The sequence below is a fragment of the Pseudonaja textilis genome, chromosome 3 (assembly GCF_049901715.1).
Source record: "Pseudonaja textilis isolate UNSWEBS1 chromosome 3, rPseTex1.2, whole genome shotgun sequence".
In the NCBI taxonomy this organism is placed as follows: Eukaryota; Metazoa; Chordata; class Lepidosauria; order Squamata; family Elapidae; genus Pseudonaja; species Pseudonaja textilis.
In genome coordinates, this window is record NC_141992.1 from 109,952,146 (window position 1) to 109,974,119 (window position 21,974).

At 35.6% G+C, this 21,974-nt stretch overlaps 1 protein-coding gene across 6 annotated transcripts in view; it reads left to right on the forward strand.

Moving 5' to 3' along the window:
* The window catches only part of NRG2 (neuregulin 2), a 193,818-nt gene extending 174,542 nt beyond the window's left edge, over window positions 1-19,276 (forward strand). For 5 of the 6 annotated variants that reach the window (XM_087930586.1, XM_087930584.1, XM_087930587.1 and 2 more), the window contains 5 exons: window positions 4,213-4,315; window positions 7,998-8,121; window positions 11,782-11,909; window positions 13,771-13,995; window positions 18,158-19,276. In XM_087930586.1, coding sequence (XP_087786712.1) covers window positions 4,213-4,315; window positions 7,998-8,121; window positions 11,782-11,909; window positions 13,771-13,995; window positions 18,158-18,797 — 1,220 coding nt within the window. In that variant the 3' untranslated portion in view covers window positions 18,798-19,276. The remainder of the gene's footprint in view (window positions 1-4,212; window positions 4,316-7,997; window positions 8,122-11,781; window positions 11,910-13,770; window positions 13,996-18,157) is intronic. The other variant, XM_087930588.1, reaches the window with a different exon arrangement.
* Window positions 19,277-21,974: the final 2,698 nt, after the last annotated feature.

Below are 21,974 nucleotides of genomic sequence, written 5' to 3' on the forward strand. Positions count from 1 at the left end.
TCTTTTAAGAATTATGTTTGATGCATAGTACAGTCACAAAGCCTCTAATTCATAGAATATAGCCAGAATGTGTAATATGTATTGTATTGTCTACACAGCTGACATTCTCAGATCACTTGTAAACCATTCCTACAGCTTAGTAGGTGTTCACAGTTCTCATTTTTGCTGCCTTTTAAAATAATATCTAAGGGAACTCTCAAACTCTGCTGCTGTTTCAGATGCAGATTAGTGGAAAATCAGCTTCTTGGGCTTCTCAATTTCTTGGCCTCATCCAACCAATTATTGTATGCAGGCAGTAATTCAGTGTAATTTGAATTTAATGCCAAAAACATATTGCTAGTGACATCAACTAATTAGTTAATTAGTCGAAGATCTTCAACAAAGAACATGTGGAGTACAGTAAACATTTGCAAGTTGCTGTAGTTTAAATGCTTGGAAAGTTAAGCATAAATTTCAAAATGTAATTCTTGAAAAATGGTTGGAATTACTATATTATTGTAGCTTTCATCCTTAGCCCTCCAAATTATTTTAATAAGATGATACTGATGGTAATCAGAATGTTGTTACTAAAAGATACCAATACTATCAGGGAGACCATTCATCAAAACAACCAGCTACCTCTTTGTCATATTTTAGATTTTCAAGAACACCTTGTCTGAGATATTATATATTGTGTCATAACACATATTTATACAAATACATAGTGTGGATCTTTAAATAGTCATTACATCACCACCTAAATATAATAGAGGCCCCCAAATCGGCAGTTTTAAAGTGACATTGAAATTTGAAGAATTATAACAATATGTATGTATGTATGTATGTATGTATGTATGTATGTATGTATATATATGTTTTCATAGATTTTCACAGGTACAGGTATGCAGGTGTGGGGTGTTCAGGTCTTTTCCCATGGAAGATTGAGAGTATCTTGGTAATGTTTTGATGAGGTCCCACTCGCCATCTTCAAGCTGGTGCTTTTGGCGAGCAAGCATCCTAATTTACAAAAAACCCAATGGCTCCCTAGGACACACCATCCACCAGAAGAAAACACACACCAACTGCTACTTAAACGCACAATCCCATCATCACCCTGCACAGATCAACTCCGTAGCCAAGACCCTCATCTCCAGAACCAAATGCCTAGCTGACAAAGACCACCTGAGAACAGAATTACATACCCTCACTGATGTATTAATTTCCAACAGATTCCAAAGAAACACAATTACCAACCTAATCCTAAAGAAGACACCCCCCAGAAACCTAGACACAGAACAGGACAATGGTATCATCCTCTTCCCCTACATCAGACGCACCACAGATAAAATCAGCAAAATTCTCCACAGGCACAATATCAGGACAGCCTTTGGCACTGACCAAAAAATAGCCAACATCCTGAGAAACCCCAAAGTCAAGATCTAGCTAGAAAACCAAGGAGTTTATGAAATACCATGCAACAATTGCCCAGCCACATACATTGGACAAACACAAGAGCGCAGTCAGAAAAGAAGAAAATACTTCCTCCCCTTTTCCAGCACCTTAAAGCCACAGGACATGAAATTAATTTTGAGGGAACCAAATTAATCTCCAATACTGAACACTTCAACAAGAGAATAATCAGGGAAGCCATCGAAATAGAGTAACACCCCCATAATATGAATAAACGGGATGATACCGTCCGCCTACCAGACATCTGGAAACTAGCCCTTATCAACAAACGAGTCCCAGCCACTTAAACCAACTCCGGACCCAAAACAACAGATGACACCACCACCATTCTCCCACACCAGACTCAAACCCAAACCCACCCCATAGATGAAAGGCAACCACTGTCCAGAAACCAGACCACGGTTGCATCATTAGCTGCCACACACACCAACCCCCAAACCAAGCAAACTGACACATGCCATGCCAGGCCTCAAACTTGGAGCCAAACCAAAACCCGAAACGTCACATCACAGCCACCTGCTCAGCATATCAAACCCCGGACTCAGGAGGTTACACCACAAAACCTCAGGATGTCACAACACAGCCAACAACCCAGGAGATTACAGAACAAGACCCAGGATGTCAAAACAATAGAACTCAGAAGGTCATCACACAGCCCATTACCCAGATCGTTACAACACAGGAGGTGGATAGACACACAGCCAATACCTCAGTCACACGTGTCCTTAGAAAAAAGCCAGCCAATCTGCAAACATCAACTCCATCAACCAATCAAGAACTGACAACACAGCCAACTTCCCCACCAGTATATATAGGGAGATGGCAGCTCCGATCACACTTTGCTTGCACAAGCACAAAGCCGAAAGCACCAGCTTGAAGATGGTGAGTGGGACCTCGTTGAAACGTTGCCAAGATACTCTCAATCTTACACGGGAAAGCAAAAATCCTTTCTAAATGGGTAAATGCTGAGCACACTGTACATTTTGTATCAGGTCTCACTTGTTTATATTGAATTGTGGAAACTGTACTGATTAAAATAGGTAAATCAAAGGTCTAGGTCTAGAAGAATAAAAGCATCTTTCCTTAGCACCAAGCTAGCCTATGAAATCAGAAATCTGTACCCAGGAAACTAGCATAACAATTCTTTCTGCCTATACCTGTAGTAATTGGGATATCTGGGGCTATCCAGTGGGAACATTATTGCACAAATCTGGTTCACATAGTCACAGGTAACCTGGTCCCATAGTCTCAGAGCAGGAATTGGGTAGATGTTTCAACACAAACTAAATATATTTCAACAGTTGCTCTCATTTAGAATTTTGACTTTATTTATTTGCTTCTTTATTTACTTTTAAACTAATTTTTCTTTCTGGCCTTGTAGAGCAGTTAGATATAAAGAGGGGGCTGCTTTAATGAATCACAAAGAATTGCTAATTCTTGCAGTTGTATATTATCTGAAGTACTTCTTCCAAATCATTTTCAAAAATGCTACCCATTATCCAGGAACAGTAAAGGAATTAATTGTCACGGAGTATCAAGCCCTTTGAGGCAGACAAATTTGGGAAACAAGAACCACTTGGACTCTGGAATAATATTTATTGCTAATAGACTAATATAATAGAATCTTGAAAGCTTGCAATTAACCTGAACGTATACCTAACATAACTAAGATGGAGTTACTTTGAGGCTCTTTCTCATGCTTCTCCCCTCTCCTGGACTAAGGAATGTTTTCTCTAACAGTCCTCCCTCTTTATTCCCAGGATTTGCTAGGCATTCCATCACAATGAGTTTGGTATTCTAGAAAATTGGCAGGAACTTTATAAACAACCAGAAGATATAAAGCAGGGGTGTCAAACTCATGCTGTCATGGTGATGTCACATGACGTATCGGAACTTTTTCCCCTTTCCCTAAACTGGGCATGGGCGTGGCCAGTGCATGTCGCATCTGGGCTGCAGGCCAGGAGTTTGACAGCCCTGAAATAAAGGATTCTTTCTCATCAGTGTCTTTAATTAGCTTAACTTGTTTCCTTCCTCATCCAACAGGAGAGTCACTAATATATTTTCCTCCCTTGTCTTCAGAGCAAAAATAGAGATGCATATTTTAATAGCATATATTCTGCATGCACTTCTACTATGTTGGGATTACATTGGGTGCCACATGATTTCTCATATGGCCCCCTCCCTCTCTCATTTGATTAGAACAACAAAGAAAAATATTAAAATAGGCAGTGATGTATAGTCTCTTCCGTTTACTGTGAGCATGGATTCTGTGCCAGAAAGCGGCATTAAGTAGGGGACATTAAATTGAGCTCAGAGTGGGCAGAGTAAAGGAAAAATGTCTTCTGGTTGCTGAATCAAAAATTGGATCTCAACAAATATGTTCATTGTAGTGCAATATACAATAATTTTTCTGTAATATCTTTGCCAAATACATAGGAAACAGCAATTGAATACTTCTAAGAAGTTCTAGAAAATATTCCCAATACAGTATGAGGTGACTGAAAAACACACAGGAGAAGGTTCAGAAAAAAAGCCAGAGTAGCTTTTTCTTGTTTTGATTTTACAGGAACTAGAATGGAAAGGAAAGGTTTGGATAGAAGTCGAGAAGAGCATCAATATTAGATATAAAACTCTACATCCTATCTCAGGAAAATAAGTAGAATAGCTTCCAATTTCCACCATGGAATCGTAGTTGTATCTTCAGAATGCAATCATAATTTGAGGAAAAAATGTAATTGTTAATGATTTTTATGTCCTTTGCAGAAGCCGAGGAGCTGTATCAGAAGAGAGTTCTAACCATTACTGGAATTTGTGTTGCATTGCTTGTTGTGGGAATAGTATGTGTAGTAGCTTACTGTAAAACCAAGTGAGTGATTTTATTTATTAATTTTAAAATTAATTTTAATGCAATGAACACAATAAAAGGAAAAAAGAAGGGAAAAACCTAAAAAAGAAAAAAGAGAAAGGAATTAAAACAATTTGGAAATTTTAGTTTTTTAATAACTTGCAACAGAAAATTTGTTAGCTAACAAAAATAAATTCATATTTCATGTGGAACTGACATACTGTATATTTTGAAAATACAAGCAAAAAAAAGTGGTAAAATTATTTGGTAAATATGGTTGGATTATTAAGTAAAATCACAAGAAATGTAACAATTCGTTTATAGTCATTCTAATGCAACTTATAAAAGTTCCAATGAAATAATACAGTTTAAGCGGAATATAATACTATGACTGTCTTTATTACATTTCTTCATGAGTTACCAAACAGTTTTTGAAACAAATGTTATTCTGGTGAGAATTCTAAGTTCATAACCTAACTTTTTTAGGCTTTCAGAAGGAACAATGTCTTTATTTTATTAAACAAACTGATGGAGTTGCCTATCCACAAGAAGGAACTGGGAGGTGAACAAAATAAAAACGCAGTATACTAAAAAGTTATAATAATAAACACAATGACATCCCTAATAAAACTCACATTCATCCATCAACCACTCCATCAATCTCCTAGTCCCTGTGCCTGGAGGGAAAACCACCTCTTTATCCCCTTTCTTGAAGGCCAATAGGGCCAGGTTGGGACAATCCATATATCTTGGGGGAGGCTGTTCCATAAAGCAGGCACATGATAAAGAAAGCAGTTGTATCTGGTCTGAATGTTACAAAATATTGAAATTGTGTCTACAATGTAGGATTCCTTCTTTGAATATTAATGAAGACTGTAGTTTATGAGATTTGATGAGCTTTAAAATTACGCCTTTTCTTTATAAAATTAATTGAAAATTTGTATGATTTTTATAGTTGCAATGTTGATTAACCTAAAAATACCAAGGTTTGAGAAAGATACCATTCACATTTTAAGTCAAATGTATGTACTTTGAACTTCCTAATCCACTAAACCCTCTGACGAACAATTATATATACTTCTTCCCAGGAAAACACACCACAGACTTCTATTGAAATTAAATTACAAATTGTATTTGGAAAAATCAGAAAAGCAATAAAAGGAACTTATACACCATTTTAACAACAGTTTAGTGGTTAAGGCAACAGGCTAGAAAGCAGGAGACCATGAGTTCAAGTCCTACCTTAGCTATGAAAGCCAGTTGGGTGACTTTGGGCCAGTCACTCTCTCTCAGCTCAACCCACCTCACATGGTTGTTTTTGTGGAGAAAATAAGACAAAGAAGGTCTAATGGATATTTCCATCACTTTGAGCTATTTGCAAAAAATAATAAAGGTGGATTACAAATAAATATACTACACAAGATATGGGAAGAAAACAGAGATTAAAAGGGAAAGATCTTTGGATCTATATGATACTTTCTTTTTCACCTCAGAAGTAATGATACCACCGTCACAGAACCTGTATCAGAAAGAGCACCTTTGTATTCTTACATAATCCCCTACCAAATATGTTAAATAGTTAAATCAGTTTGACTCTTGGAAATTAACAATTGCAAAATACAGTGCATCTATCATAATAAACTAAATTAAAACCCATAATACATGAAAATTAGGTTAAGACAAATTAAGGAAAACAGCAATTTGAATATTAATCCCATAATGACTGTTTTACACAGTTAAGATCATTGCCCTCCAAAAGTCCTCTAGAAGAGCTCCATTCTTAACAATTCCTAAAAGGTTAAGAACAAAGAAGGAAATCTACTCTTGGGAGGGAGAGTGCTCCACAAAGCAAAAGTTCCCATTGAGAACATTTAGACGGTCAAACATTCTTGAAAAAAAAAGTGCACTCAGTTTTCAGTGCTGATATTCCAAATTTCACAAATATGTAAGAAAGTCAGGCAGAGAGGAGGAGAAAGATAGTTTAGGACACATTTTTAAATGTTCAGAAGAATTGGCTATTAATATTAACTTCTAAGGAAATTAAATAATAGTTTCTTGCCATATGGTATTAATATTCAGTGGAAATATAAAAGAATGAAGTATTTATGATCCAGTTTTTAAATTCTTGCGGTTAACAAATGAATTAATCAGTCTTACAGAAAAGGATATTATACTCTCTCATCATATCAAAGATCTTAGGAATGGTTGCAATGATAACAATTTGCTCCCGAATTATTTTAACTTTTTAACAATGAATTCCCCTCTTATCAATAAATAGTAACAGATAATTTCAAGATTATCAATCCAAGTTGTGAATTTATTGATGTTTGTAAAACTAATTACAGTTTAATGTCATGCCCTTAATATTAAATGTAGTAAAATAATATTAAATGTAGTAAAATAATCTTATTTTCAGGTCCGAAAAAAAATTAGATTTACGGTACTTTGCTCCATCCATTGATTTATTTACTTAAAGAAATTCTGTTATTTCCCAAAGGTTCTTTTAAAATTTTCTGTATGATTCAAAAAGTTTTTAAGTGCCGGTTATTTCCTAATGACTTAATTTCATACATGAATGTGTAATTTAACCCTATGTTACCTGACTGATCATCATTTCATTCTTTCTGTACTAAATATGATTTCATATAGAGAACTAAGCATACACATTGATAGGAAATATCTTCTGTTTCAGTATTTTCAGAACACAACATTGTGATACAACTTTTACCTAATTAGAAACAGTGGTGAAACATGACTAAATTTGAAATGCAAATTTCAACTCTTCTAACTAGATATATTAGTAAATTATGGTTATAAAATGACTCCAATAGAAAACTAAAGAAAACATGGTATTCATAAAGAAAAATAGTCAAGATTTGAATATACTTGTAAACAAACAAAATAGCATTTTCTTTTACCAGCTAATAAATTAAAAGGAAGTTAAAATGCAATTTCAAAAGTATATTTGATGCAATGTTAGCTTATATATAAATTACATATTATAACAAAATATAAATTTCATATTGGAAATGTTAAGAATCTAAACAGAATTTCTTTGTAATTTTAGTCATGTATACATACAAAATTATTCTGGAATTTTGTATTATGTAATATTTTTAAAAATCTGGCTATGAGCTACTAGATTACTGTGCCATTTGTGAACATTGTACATTGAAATTTTTTTCTAGCAACTGCTAAAATAATATTGAACAATGTTGCAAAAATATAGAGGCACTAGATTTATGGACTATTAACAGTAAAAGATCATTGTAAATTAACTTCTTTATAGATTAGTAGAATTATAATACAATTAAATTTATCAACATGGCTAGAGATTAATTATATATTCAGAATAAGATCCAACCTTATATATTTTCCTATGCTTTAATTATTATGTTTACTTTTTTTTCTTTATACTTTCAGTATCTTTTTCTTCATATATTGTTTAAAGATATTAAACATTACTATTAAACAGAAAACTAGGAGTGATTTGTGAATTACAGAATGAAGACTTTCTCTATATCAAAACTAAAACTCTAAATTTAGGAAATCAAGACCAAAAGTAGAAAAGCATCAAAACTATTTTCCAGCCAAACTGTTCAGTCTAGGGCCCCCAACTTGACAGGATTATGTAGTCCATCAGAGTAAAATTGCTCCACTGTTCCAATATGAATTAATACCTTGCAATGTACTTATTCTTCAGAAAACAGAGAAATCAGATGCACAATCATTTGCGGCAAAACATGTGTCCAGCACATCAGAACAGGAATCTAGCAAACGGCCCTAGCCATCCTCGGCTGGACCCTGAGGAAATTCAGATGGCTGATGTGAGTAATATGTCTTAATTCCCTGTGTAAAGACTCCTGAGAAAGCATAGAAGGCAGAACCAGAACCCTCTTTAGACCCATCCTTCCATCCTCTGTTTACAACTCTCCCCTTCCCTTCCCCATTCCCCCACCTCTCTCTTTCCTTCCTTACCTTTACCAAAGACAACAGTACCATTATGATCATTTGTGGGGGCACAAATACATTTGCAGGAGGATTTCGTGAGCCTTTAGAGTACCAGAGGCATCAACCTCAACTGCTGACAAATGTGCAACCTCTCAGTGAGAAAGCTGCATTTGGATTGGGCTCTTGACATTACCTGCAGAGGGATCACCACATACCAAATAAGACACCTGAAAAATCATTTTGTCTTTTAAGTGCTGCTTCATTTCTCGAAGCTGTGAAACAATCTGACAACGTGAAGGCTTTGGGTGGCTGCTTTAATCTCTTCCTTAGGTCTTCTAAGAACAATCTGCAAATATGGCAAGACATGCCCCCAAAATTTCAGGATGACAGCTGAGATTTTAAATGGCTACAATTTGGGAGAGGGAGACTTTGAAGACACAACTGATTTTTCCCTTATAAGGAAAGCATCTCATCAAATGATTTATACAAGTCACTCTATAGCCGTATCTTTTCAGAGTGTCAGAATAGCAGGCCTCTGTGAAATAACCAGTGTTCTGTGATGCCTTTCCCTCTTCCCAGACCTCCATGAAAATGGCTGCTTACTTGATCATTTTCCCACATTTGTTTTTGTATGATCTTCTCTTTCTTGTATACTTCTTTGGAAGGAATGGGATGGAAGTTTGCCTGAACTAGAATAAAGGATACACCTCCTGCTTATAAGACTTGTTCCAGAATCGGCTTTTGATGAATTCATTGAGAATATTAATGTTTCCTAGGCATACAGTAATTATATAGTATAATTGGTTCAGCAAGGAAGCAAAAGTACATGTTTTAGGACAGACATGACAAAGCATAGAACTGGCAGGAAACCCAGTCCCTCTGGTCTGACATCTGCTCCATGGAAGACACTAAAGCATAATCTTAAAAGCTCAGCCACATGTTGACTTCTGTTGAATATTGGTATTTCTCATTTAATAATAGTTAATTGGGACTGCAATTTCTGTTGCTCAGCCAAAATGATGGTAAAATGCAAAAACACATGATCACACTACTTAACAACAGAAATTCCAGCACCTCTGGAATTTAAGAGAATCCCAAGATGTTATTCAGTGTGACATCAATCTCCTGTTCTCATTCCCCATTGACTTTGCTTGTAGGAAATGGGCAAAGACGTTGCAAGGGGAACTGGGGGATGCTGTGACATCATAATTGCAAGGACCATCAGCCTCTTTCAAGACCTCCAACAAAGAACCTTGTGGATAACCAGTTCCACTGTCTGATACATTCAGGCAGTTCCACCTAGTGTCTGGTCTGAATCTATTTTCTTGTAGTTTTATCCTATGATTATTTCTAACATATCCAAAGAACTGTCTTTTCTTGTTTTGGCATATCTTACAAGCCCCAGTCTACTATGATTTTTACTCTTTCTGGCAAAATACCTACATTTTCTAGAAGCCACCTAATAATCCTTACTTGGGCATGCCTCCTTTAATTTCCCATACAAGCCCCATTTGTCTTTGCATCAATTTGAGAAGCCCCGTATTTATCCATATTACCCTGTTTAGATTTCTCCTATTTTTCCTGCTTCTGAGAATGATTTGCTCTCAGTGTTTTATTATGTAGGATTTTCCATCCTTCCTAGAGTCAGGACTAAGCAACTGGATCCAATCTATTTTCCTTGTGTGACACTCTGCTAGATCGAAGTTCCCTGAGGATGGGCTCCAGCATGAGTCTGAAAGCTCAGAAATCTAAAATTCTGGTCCCAGTGACCAACCCAGATTGGATCCTGCAAGAGGACATTCAGAAGCCCTGCCAAATCTACTTTTCTGTTTTAAATTGAACATGTGTTTACAAATCTTTGGATAAATAGAATCATGGGATTATAGTGCTGGAAGGGAACTTGGAGGTTTCCTAGTCCAACCTCCTGCTCAACATAGGATACCATCCCAGAAAGATTGGTTGTCCAATCTTTTCTTGAAAATCTCTAGTGATGGAGAACCCACAACTTGGGAGTCATGTTGTTCTACTGGTTAACTGATCTCATTGTCAAGAAGTTTCTCCTTAGTTCCAGATTGGATCTCTCTTTAATGAGCTTTCACTCATTGCTTCTTCTTCTTCTGCCTTCAGGGGCTTTGGAGAATAAGTCAACCCTCTCTTCTCTTGGACAGCAAGTACTGAAAGACAGCTATTGTGTGACCTTGAATCCTTTTCTTTGATAGATTAGACATACCTAGTTTCCTTAACCATTATATAATTTAGCCTCCAGACACACGTTTATCTTCATTGCTCTTCTCGACACACTTTCTAGAACTGAATGCAGTATTCCAAGTGTGGCCTCATTAGAGCAGTGTAAAATGTACTACAACGTTGTACTATCACTTCTCATGATCTTGATATTCCTGTGTCACTGTAGCCTAAGAGTGTATTGCCTTTTTGGAGCTGCAGCAGACTGGTGGTTCATACTAAATGGTGGACCACAGTTCTTACTGTTGAGTCAGGTGCCATATATTCTACACCTGTGCCTTTGTTTATTTCTGCCAAAGTGCAAGACTTTACCTTTCTTACCATTGAACTGCATCTTGCTGGATAGGGTCCAATGTTCAAGCCTTTCAAGATCCTTCTCAATCTTAAGTCTATCTTTTGAAGTGTTAGCTATTCCCCCCAGATTGATATCTCCTGCAAATCTCTTCTAGCCCCTCATCTAGATCTTTTATGAAGAAATTGAAGAGCACTGGATCCAAGACAAAACCTTGAAGCACCCTACTGCAAGCTGCCTTCCTTGTTACAGTAGTTCCAGTCGTGGGATTCAAATTTTTTTACTACCAGTTCTGTGGGCATGGCTTGGTGGGCGTGGCAGGGGAAGGATACTGTAAAATCTCCAGTCAGAAGTGGTATTTGCTGGTTCTCTGAACTATTCAAAATTTCCGCTATTGGTTCTCCAGAACTGGTCAGAACCTGCTGAAAACCACCTCTGAGTAGTTCCATTGAGGACTACATACTAGGTATGGTTGATCATCCACCAAGAATAAATTATGTCAGTGGTAGTTTATTTCAATTTTATTTCATACCTTTTGAATTTCAATTTTGGGAGAGGAATTTAACTGTATTGTTTTAAAGTATAAGCTGTCTAAGACTTGTACATTCCTTGAAAAGGCTGAATAGAAATTAATCAAGAAATTAAATACATATATCAATATTAGTTTCAAATGCCACATCTGCATTGGAATGCACTTTTTGGTATTGTTTAGTTGGTGACGTCAAATTGCTTCCTAAGATCTTGGCTAACTTTACTAGTTTTGGGGATGGCTTTACCCTAACTATACATACACAGAATTACCTGCAAGTTGCCTGTATTATGTTTAACGGCTTATTTGAAATTTTGAGCTTTCTTATTATTATTATTTTACCATACTACAGTCCAAATGGAATGTCCTTTGTTATAAGGCCATTAGGAAAAAACTTTGAAGCACCCCTGAACAATGATGCCCCAAAAGTGAAAAAGGATTATTATCTTTGAACTTGTGTCTTTTTCCCAGTATATATCTAAAAATGTTCCTGCTACTGAGCATGTCATAAGAAGAGAAATAGAGACTACCTTTTCAGGGAGCCATTCCTGTTCACCATCACATCCCTCTTCCACAGGAACTCCAACTTCAAGCCAAAGGTATGAGCGGAATATTTCATAGCTTAGATTTCTTTTCGACCTCTTTGGGATAGATATGATCAGAGGACCATTTAAATAGTGATGCACAAAACTTCTTCTGTAAACGTATTTAGGAACTTCACATACTGGATGGCTTAGGCCTCCCGAATCTCTCAGTTCAGTCCTCATTTTAACTTATTTTAATTTTATCTATATTCAGCCTTTCCATTTGCAGAATACTGTATATGAGGCAGAACCAAGAGCAAAAATAAAAGTAAGGCAAGACTACATTAAAACATAGAAGCATTAGGGTACTGCAGTGGTTTAACTTTAGCAATAAAGAGATGTGGAGAACTCTTGATAGAAGGGAATGCAGAAAGGTATAACACTTTCCTGCCATCTTGTAGTTTTTGTCCAGTATTTAGCAGCCCAGTTATGATAAGCATAAGAAATCGAGTCTTCTCTTTCTTTTCTACTACTTAATTTCAATTGCATCAGCTTCAGCTCATCTTGATACTGGTGAGTTTGATTTATTTTTATGTCCATGAAATCATTAAGTCCACAGTAAGGTCTTCATAATTTTTTTTTAGGAAGCTCTAAAATGAGCTGGCTGTACCACTGGCCTTTACTATATGAGTATTCTGTATTTGTGTATTGTTTGATATACAGATGTCCTATACAATGTTTGTGAAAATGTGGGAGATTCATTAGGTACTGATTTAAATAAAGCCCTTAAATCAAAGCTTTCAAACAGATGAACCTAAGTGAAACTTGTAAAAAAGTGAAACGATGACAAAAAAGGAAAACAAGTCATAATTTTATCATAAGATAATTACGATAAAAAATGCATAAAATTTTAAAGAAAAGAAAAAGATGTAATGTGCATTTTAGAAAAGACAAAAAATATAAGGAAAAAAGTAAAATCCATCATTTTATTGGTAAGTAATTACAATTCTACAATATTTATCTAATGCAATTACCATTCAAGCATGCATATATTTCTAGTATCTTTTTATAACTATCATGTTTCTAATATATTGTATTTTTATAAATGAGTTCCATATTTCATTATACTTCATTATAGCTACGTATAAAATAAGAAAGGTGGGATAACAATGTCATAAATAAACAAATTATATTTGTCCATACAGGGTCTACATCTACAAGCAGTTTGCTAAAATAGGTGGCAAGTGCTAATACTACTGAATGAAAGGGGATGTAAATTTAGCTTTCCAATACTACAGTATCAGTCTTTTAGCCAAAGTAAGGGCACGGAGAATCCATTATTATCTTGTCCAGTTGTCAAATTCCAAGTAGTTCAAGAGAATAATGACCTCTGGACATTTTAGCTTATCTCTGATTGTCATATAAGGTACACTTTTATCATTTTAGACATTAATTATAACATAAGATTAAAAATGTTATACAAATCTACTATTAAACTACTAAAAGTGTCATGTTTGTAACCTTTAACTGGGTGAAACAGTGCATCGTTGAGCATGAATTTTTGAACCAAGGGGCAACTTGTCTCCAAAATCCAGGACCTACGAAATTTGGCAAATTTTATAAAACATTTTATAAGAATTATCATAAAGCATTTTATTTTAAGAATTTGTCCAGTGAAGGCAGTACATTAAAAGCTCTGTCATTGTTGAAGGCATTGAAAAATCTGTTAAGGAAATATCTCTGAAACAATGACCCAACAGGTCACAGATTGCCTTATTCCTTTATAATTTTATGTACTTGCATTTCACAAGCCTTACAAATATGGCTTAGGAACTTTGCTTGGAAAAACTAGTCCATTTTAGCAAGTAGTTAAGTTTAGGAAATATCTATTTCTATCATGATCCAATGGTTCTTTATCATTTGGCTTAACTTGCAGACATGAAAGCCACACCTGGAGCTTGGACCGCACAGAAAGCCTCACTTCTGATTGTCAGTCTGGGATGATGTTGTCTTCTGTGGGAACCAGCAAGTGCAACAGTCCTGCCTGTATGGAAGCGCATGCTCGGCGGGAAGCATCACACTCCATTGAGGAACAGACAAGGCCAATGATGCAGTACAGAGATTCTGTGGATTCCCTTCGAGACTCACCTCATAGTGAGAGGTCTCATTTTCTGTTGCTGTTATTATCATTTATACAAGGAAACCTCAATTTAATAGCAACCCCCCCTCCCCCCTTAGCAGATTTTTAAGTGCAATAAGTTCAGATTTTTATCTGGATATCTCCCTCTATCCAAAGTAGTTTGGATGAAGCAGTGACATTTATATGATTTTTACCTTGCTTTAAAACATCTGCAATGGCATCATTTCTGTCAATTGCATCAGTTTGCATAATTTATGCACTTGCTTAACCCTATAAATGACTTAAATTGACGTAAATGGTATAGCCTCCTGTTTAATGGATCTTCCAAAATAACAATATGTCCTCCCCCTAAAATGGCCTGTCAAAACAGTGTTTCATTGCTTTTATACTGAAGTCGCAAATAATGGCCAGGCTCTAATACAGGATAAGACAAGAATGGGAGAGAAGGTTAAAAAAAAGAGTTAATTGAGAAGATGGATAAGTACAGGTTGTAAATTTATATTTATATAACATAAGCAATAAATCAAACTGTAAATCAAAAAGCCAGATCATTGACTTAACTTCCTCAGCTTCTTGAGGATCTGTTTCTAAATGATTATTAGACTTGCTTTCATTAAATTGCTTGGTTTTTGTTAACAGTTGTGGTGGTTTTAAACCTCATGTGCCACATAGTCACTTTGGGGAGATGTGTAGCTTAATACATAAATAAAAATGCTAAATTATTATTATTTTCTGAAGGAAGAGTTTATCACAAACGCTGTGTATAGCAGAATTCTAATATCCTCATCCAGATTCTGGAAATTATCTAAAACTACCTTTTAAAATAATTCCCAGGTAGAAGAAGTATAAAACCTATCCCCAATATCTTTGCTGCAACCACTTAATATGAACTATATTGACATGCCTGATAAAAACAAATGCCTCAATATTAAATGGTTTGCGTTGCTCTGAACCAAAACCAGAATCAGACCACTTAGGCCACTTTCCAAAAGAGTGTTGTTTCATTGTTTAACATAACTGAGAATAATGTTTTTCTTCAGGGGGTTGGACTAGAAGACCTCCAACTCTATTATTCCATTATGCGTTGCAGTACTGAAGCTTTCCTTTAAGTGAAATTCTAAATTGTATTTTTCAGTACAACTTTTATCAGCAACAAATGGCTTAACTCACTAGCACATAGCAAAACAAAATGCAATGGAAGAAATAAACATCCTGTAGCAAACAACCAAGAAAATATAATTAACATACGCCAGATTGACATATAATCATCATTGTAAAAGTTCAGATAAATTAGCATTTCAGAAATCCTTAAAAACTTGGGTGTTCCCTCAGGCGTATGTTTTGCCTGTCACTGTAAATTTGTCTTTTTAATTATTGGACTTGGGTCTGTTTTTGACCATTTTATGTATTTATGTACATAAATACAGTTGTGAGATGTGAGGCTATATCATAAAGAATAAACAATAATAAACTGATCTTTACCTTTGTAGAACTGCATAAATAGATGCTAAATCTTCCTGAAATATATAATCCAGTCATTTCTTTCTTTTGTTATTACCAAATCCAGTCATTTTTATTTTAGCTTAGCAAATTCTCTTTTCACTCACCTTAAAAATTATTTATATGCTGGTCAGCTCAAAATTAACTCTGATAGTGCCTTTCTCTACCCCAGATTAATTTTATTGGCCAGTTCTTTTCTTGTCCGGCTGCATTTCTGGTAAAACATATTCTTACAAAAATGATTCAGTATAGTGTGGCTCTAATGAGTGCAGTTTGTTTTAGATATAATCAAACCCCAGGGTCTGGCAAGAAAAGAGTTGGCCAAAGTATTCTTCCACGGACACTACTGAAATACTTTTTGTTATGTTCTTTGTATTGGCGTCCCTGAAATGATTAGAAATGAAATGGAAAAAGAGATTCTCTAAGTGGAATCTCAATCTCTCCTTCCATCTCTCTTCCCTGCCCCTTCCCTACCTGCCAGTAAGGTATAAGAGCATAATAAGAGCATGGTAATACTTGGGGGGAGGGAAACCACCCTGAATTCAAATCACTTTGGGTTCTTTTTGTTAGTGTTATGTTTTATTAAAGAAGCATGCAGTAATAGTGTTAACAACATTAACAACCAAAATGCAAACTTCAAGTCATTATTTTTAATTTTACACACATGTTGATAAAGCATCAGTTAAAATGACAAAGAATCAAACAATACAGTAGAACCATTGAAAACTATGGAATTATGACTGACCGTAAAAGAACATGACATAATTTTCAGTGTTGCTTCTTCATCTAAAAAGCATACCTGCATTAATACAGTAAAATGCAACTGAATTGCTCTTGAAATAAAACAAAATGTTCCATCTGTTTTGTAAATACATGATTCTGCTACAGTGATCTATTTAAATCAGTATTCAGTTATGAAATAAAGCTATAAGCTTCAGTGAAGAGTTGTCTGAAATAGATACTTGCATTGAACTTTGATACCTGGACATATTCAAAATAAAATAATTTCCATTTATGAGAAAATGGCATATATACAGTGGCAGGAATATTTGACTGAATATCAAATATTCTTGCCAATGTGTATATGCCATACAATTATCAACTATCAACCCACAGGATCTTGTAAAAGACTTAAATGGTCTGGTGAAATACATTTATTAATACTGAGAATTAGTCACCTCATATAATAGTAAGTAGTAAAAATCTACTTTAATGATTTGGTATTTTATACTTCAGCAAACAACGTACATAATGTACTATTCCTAATGATTTAAGGATAATGTTAGACTCATGTGGGTGGAGAAAGATACATTTAGATTATATAACCCTAGTGGCACAGATAGCTTCTGTGGCTGCTTTAACCCTTTTTTGCTCCAAAGGAGGACATTATGTCCCTGTCACATTGAAAGTATTTGAGGCAGAAATAATGGTACAGTTATTATATATTATGCAAATGACCCTTCTTCCAACTAGGTTTCAGAACAGAAAGTACAATCAACAATTTCGGGAGCAATTTTGCAAGTGCCTAAATGTGATTCTAATGTAGCTTTAAGACTGGATTTGAGTATCATGAGAGCAGAGGCTCAGATCTGGGTGACTATTTTTAGTTACTCATTAAATTGATGTTTAACCCATCCTGCCTGGTTACTCTGATAAGTGATAGCTTTTGTTCTTCATAGCACACATGCATTAGAAATAAGTTAAACTAACTTTCCCTTTTCCTTTAGTGATTCAGCTGCTTTAATTTTGATTTTACTGTTTTTTGCTATTTGGGTGACTGTAAATAAAAATGCTATTCAATATTACAAGGAAGTCTCTCATAAAAAGTAATTATGAACCATAAAAACTGATAAGAAGGTAACTGCGTAGCCTATATCCATCCCAAGTAAAAAAAGCACACACAGTATATAAATATTCTAGGTCAGTGGGAGAGAGAACAGATATCTTTATGTAAGATCACTAATCAGCATCAAAATATAATGAAAACAAGGAAGAAAAAAAAGAAAAGGAAACATTAATACAACCATGGTCATTGTCATGTTGTATACATTTAAGTTCACAAAGCATTCCCATGACTATTTGTAAATTTTAATAAGCATATAGAATAAACATAGAAGAAAAAAGAATTTAAAACTTTATGTTATGAATCTCTCCAAAATTAACATTTGGATATGTATTTTACCCAAGGCTGGTGAACATTCACCATAACCTGGTAATGATAGGTGAGCCATCTGTTTGTCTTGACTTTTGTTCTGGCATATTTAACATTGTAGCTAATTCATCCCAAGAGAAACCATACTGAGGATTTTCAGGTACTTCAGTGTATCAGAATGTTTAATATTGCCAGATACCTAATTTAAATTAAGAGTTGGCTCCATGGATAAGTCAGACATTTTATTAACTAATGTCTATCATAACCCTGTGTATTTTTTCTTCTTTTCAAAATCCTGCCAGCTCTTATTTTAGACTGAAAAACCTATGTCTGATCAGTAGACTTCCCCCTTCTCTTATGACAAAAATCATATTCTACTCTGTGGATCTACTTCAATCTCAGAGAAAACCCCCTTTCTTTTATTTTATCCTGATCAAGTATTTATAGGAATGGGGAAAAAAATGTGTTGAAAGACTCAGCCTTTTTTCTAAGATTTAAGCTGGATACCAATGCCCTTGTTTCTTTTTCTAGATATGTCTCTGCCTTGACCACCCCAGCACGCCTGTCCCCTGTTGACTGCCACTGCTCAGCTTCAGCCCACATGCCCACCTTTGAAATAACTTCTCCTAATTCTGCTCATGCGGTCTCACTTCCCCCAGCTGCATCCATTAATTTGCAAGTGGAGGAGCAACAGCCATTGCTGAGAAGGTACCAAGCCCCCTGTCAAGATACACAGAGGTATGATACTTACTACCAAAGAAGGAACTATCTGAATGAGAGCACAGGAAGCTTGCCCTCCAGCCCCTTCCGCATCACAGAGGATGATGAATACGAGACCACCCATGAGTACATCACTGCACTAGAACAGCCAAAGAGAACAGGCAGCGGCAACAGGCGGTGGAGGAGATCTAAACTGAATGGCCACCTGTCTCACAGAGGCAGAATGCTTAGAGATTCCTTTTCAGTCAGCAGTGCCTCATACAGTGAGTCTGATGAGGAGCTGATAGCTGAGAGCACCCCTTTCTTAAGCAATCGGAACATGGAGGCAATTGACACAGATTTGTACTGCTCAGCTGACAACAGAACTTTCTCTTCTTTCAGCAGATTCAACGCACAGGGTGAAAGCCAACAAATACACACCAGATCCAGCCAAGGTTTTGCACCACCTTAGGTGTTACATGCTCTTCCTCATGTCCACTTCCACGAATACATCAGTACTGAGGAAGATAACATGACAGAAAAGACAAATTTTTATTTTATATAAAAATGCAAAAATATAACAAATGAAATGTTTTATTTTCATTTTAGCAATGATGTCTTATAAGAGCTAATGGCAAAGACCTTTTTGTAAGGAATCTATTTATATGTAACATCTTGATTTACAGCTTCTCAGAAAAACAGAAACTAACAAAAACATTTTAAAAGATGGGCCAATTTTTGACTACAAATCATTAAAAAATATTGTGGTGCCTTTTTGCTGTATGTGAATGCCAGAGTCCACACTGAATATTATGTTTAAGCATTCTTGAAATACAGGCTTTATGTTCAGGACAATTTGTTATAAAATATTCCAGTCAGCATTTTTCCATTTGAATTCCTTGATACCTAGAGATTAATGATCTAGTGTTGCTAAAGTAATGTGCTCTCGGTCTTCCCCATTTGAACATGTGCGCATAGACGTATGTTTCAATGTTTTCATAAATATTTTTCCCTCACAGGGAAAATATTACATACTGGTGAGTAAAAATTGATTTCTCTAATAAGGTAAACAATAAACAAAAAAGGGGGTGGAGAAGAAAGTATCTGTAGCCCTTGTGATCCTCAAGAGGTCTGTGATCAAGATACCACACACACCCCCAAAACCAAACATTGCAAATTATTAAATAATACTAGTTCAAGTAATGCTGCTCCTAAAATTTGTTTTGACACCATTTCCAGATATAAACTTTAGCTGTTTAGTAATGATAGAAGCCACTGCTGTGCATGCACAGAACAAAAACCTCCAAATTCTGACCACAATTTGATCATCAAAGAAACATGATTCCCCCATTATGGAACATACAAGACATACAAGGTGCTGTTGAGAAAGGGCTTCAAAAGCCTCCAGCCGGGGATCTAGATGTCTCTTAAGTATGCCATCACCTTCTTTCCCTCCTTCCTTGTTCCTTCTCCTGAGATAGTGCCACCAGCATGCTAACCTTGCCTCAGTCTTCTTCCCATGGAAAGAAACATCAAAGACAATGCTGTTTTGTGTGCTCCATTTTGTAAAGATGGTTGTAAATGTAACATTTGAGCATTTCACAAAAACTTTCCATTTAAAAATACAGCCACCGGGTATCCTGGTTGATGAGCTAAAGAGCTTTCTGGTTGTGGGTGGCAAGAAAACGTCCCTAAAACAGAGGAAATGGCTCTTTTCAGTTTCCTGTGGAGCCTCTTTTTGACATTATGGCCTGCCTCTTTCTTTTTCTATTTTCACTTTGCATGTCCTTTGCATTTCAAATACTATAAATTGGGTGCATGGAGAACCTAGAACTGAAAAGACAAAATACAGTTGCCAGTGTATTCATTTACTTTTTAGCAATAAAGTATTTTAAATCCTTTGTTCCTAATGCCTAACAAGGTCCAGTAGAAAAGCTGCTACTTTGTCATAAAAAAGATTGTAAAATTTTGCTCTGGATTGTCTGGATGTTAGAATTCTTGACTGTTTAACACTTGAATTTTTTAATACTATAAATAAAAATAAGAAATGGCTACAATGATTATAAAATCAATTTTACATTTGGTGGTGAGAGAGAAAATAGAATGAGGGTAATCTCAAATTATTCATGTTACTGGGAATTTCACTTTGGATGCTTGATTTTTCTAAGCTAAAATGATCATCTGATTAACCCAACTGAGTCCAGACCCATCAATAAATATCTACGTGTAGATAATTCTATGCCCTCCAAAGGTCACAACTCCATGAATTCCCAACCATCATGTTAAATATTTGGAGAATTTCAGTCTAAAACACCTGGAAAACTTATCTTTGAAAAAGTGATTTGTAATGTTAGAACACTTTGATCCATATGAGCATAAATTTGCACTTTCATAAATGTTACAATCCTATGCAAATTTACTTGTCAGTAAATTCTGCTTGATGGATGGGTTGACTTCTAAATAAACATGCATATGATTGGGTTGTTTATTTAAATGTTATTGTTTTTATTCAAATTCATAAGATTCCTTTAGTATTCTTCATTTAGTATTTCATTATCCAAAATAATTTGCAAATCTTGATACATTATATATTAGTTGGAAAAAATGAAAATTTCTGGATCCAATACAGTGAATCTCAATTTTTTTCCCATTCTCTGTTTATATCAGCAATCTATTGAATGAGTCACTGATCCATAAGAGAATGTGCCTGATACTCAGGGGTGGGATTTTACCAGTTCTGACCGGTTCTATAGAACCCCTTGTTAACTTTCTAAACAGTTTGGAGAACCAGTATTTAGAAGAAATCTCCTTTTGTTTTTTTCCACCCTTATTACATTCTTGGCAGTATGCCTAGACTTACTGAAGGAGGTTTTTTTCTTTCTTGATACTTTCTTAAAGGGGAAGGGTTGTTTTAAGCTTTTTACACTGCTGTTGGGAGGAAATACTCCCCTGGAAATACTTCCAGCCTGCATGCAACGATCAGCACTTTGAAGAAATAATTTAATAATGAAGCAAAGCTTTTAATGACAGGGAATCAAGATGAGTGACATTCAGCAAGTCTTCTTGGCTAGCTAGAAAGATTGACATTCAAACATGAGTTTACATACCCTTTCTGAGTTTTGGTCTAAAACTGGTTTTTGGTGACTTTTAATTCTGTGCTTGGTGATGTTTAATCCTGTGTTTATTGATAGGATAATTTTCCCTATTCAGCTTTGTTTGGAAGGAAAAAGGTTAATCTCTGTTCCTGAAAAGAAACTGGGTTGAGAAAATCTGGCTAGTTCCTGTGTCTATTTGTTCTGGTAATTGGTTTAACAAGCAACAGCTACTGTTGTGATTTAATTATTTGTATTGTGTTTGAATTTTTTCCTGCCTCATGGTTTCTTTTTCCATCTGGGGAGGGGGTCTTCCTTCACCGCTTTAGTGGTATCTGGAACTGTCCTTTTGGGGTGTACTTCCAAGAGGCAGGATGCAAGCTTGGCACTGATTTTTTTACTGCCTTTCTGAGGGGCATGTGACCTTTCCTTAAATCTGGATGATTTCCTTAGGATATCTTGTGAGGTAAGTGAGACCAGCTGGTATCTTTAAATGGTGCAAATGGATCTAAGGATTGCTTCTTGTCAGTGTGCTCTTTCTGGGGAGCTTAAATGAC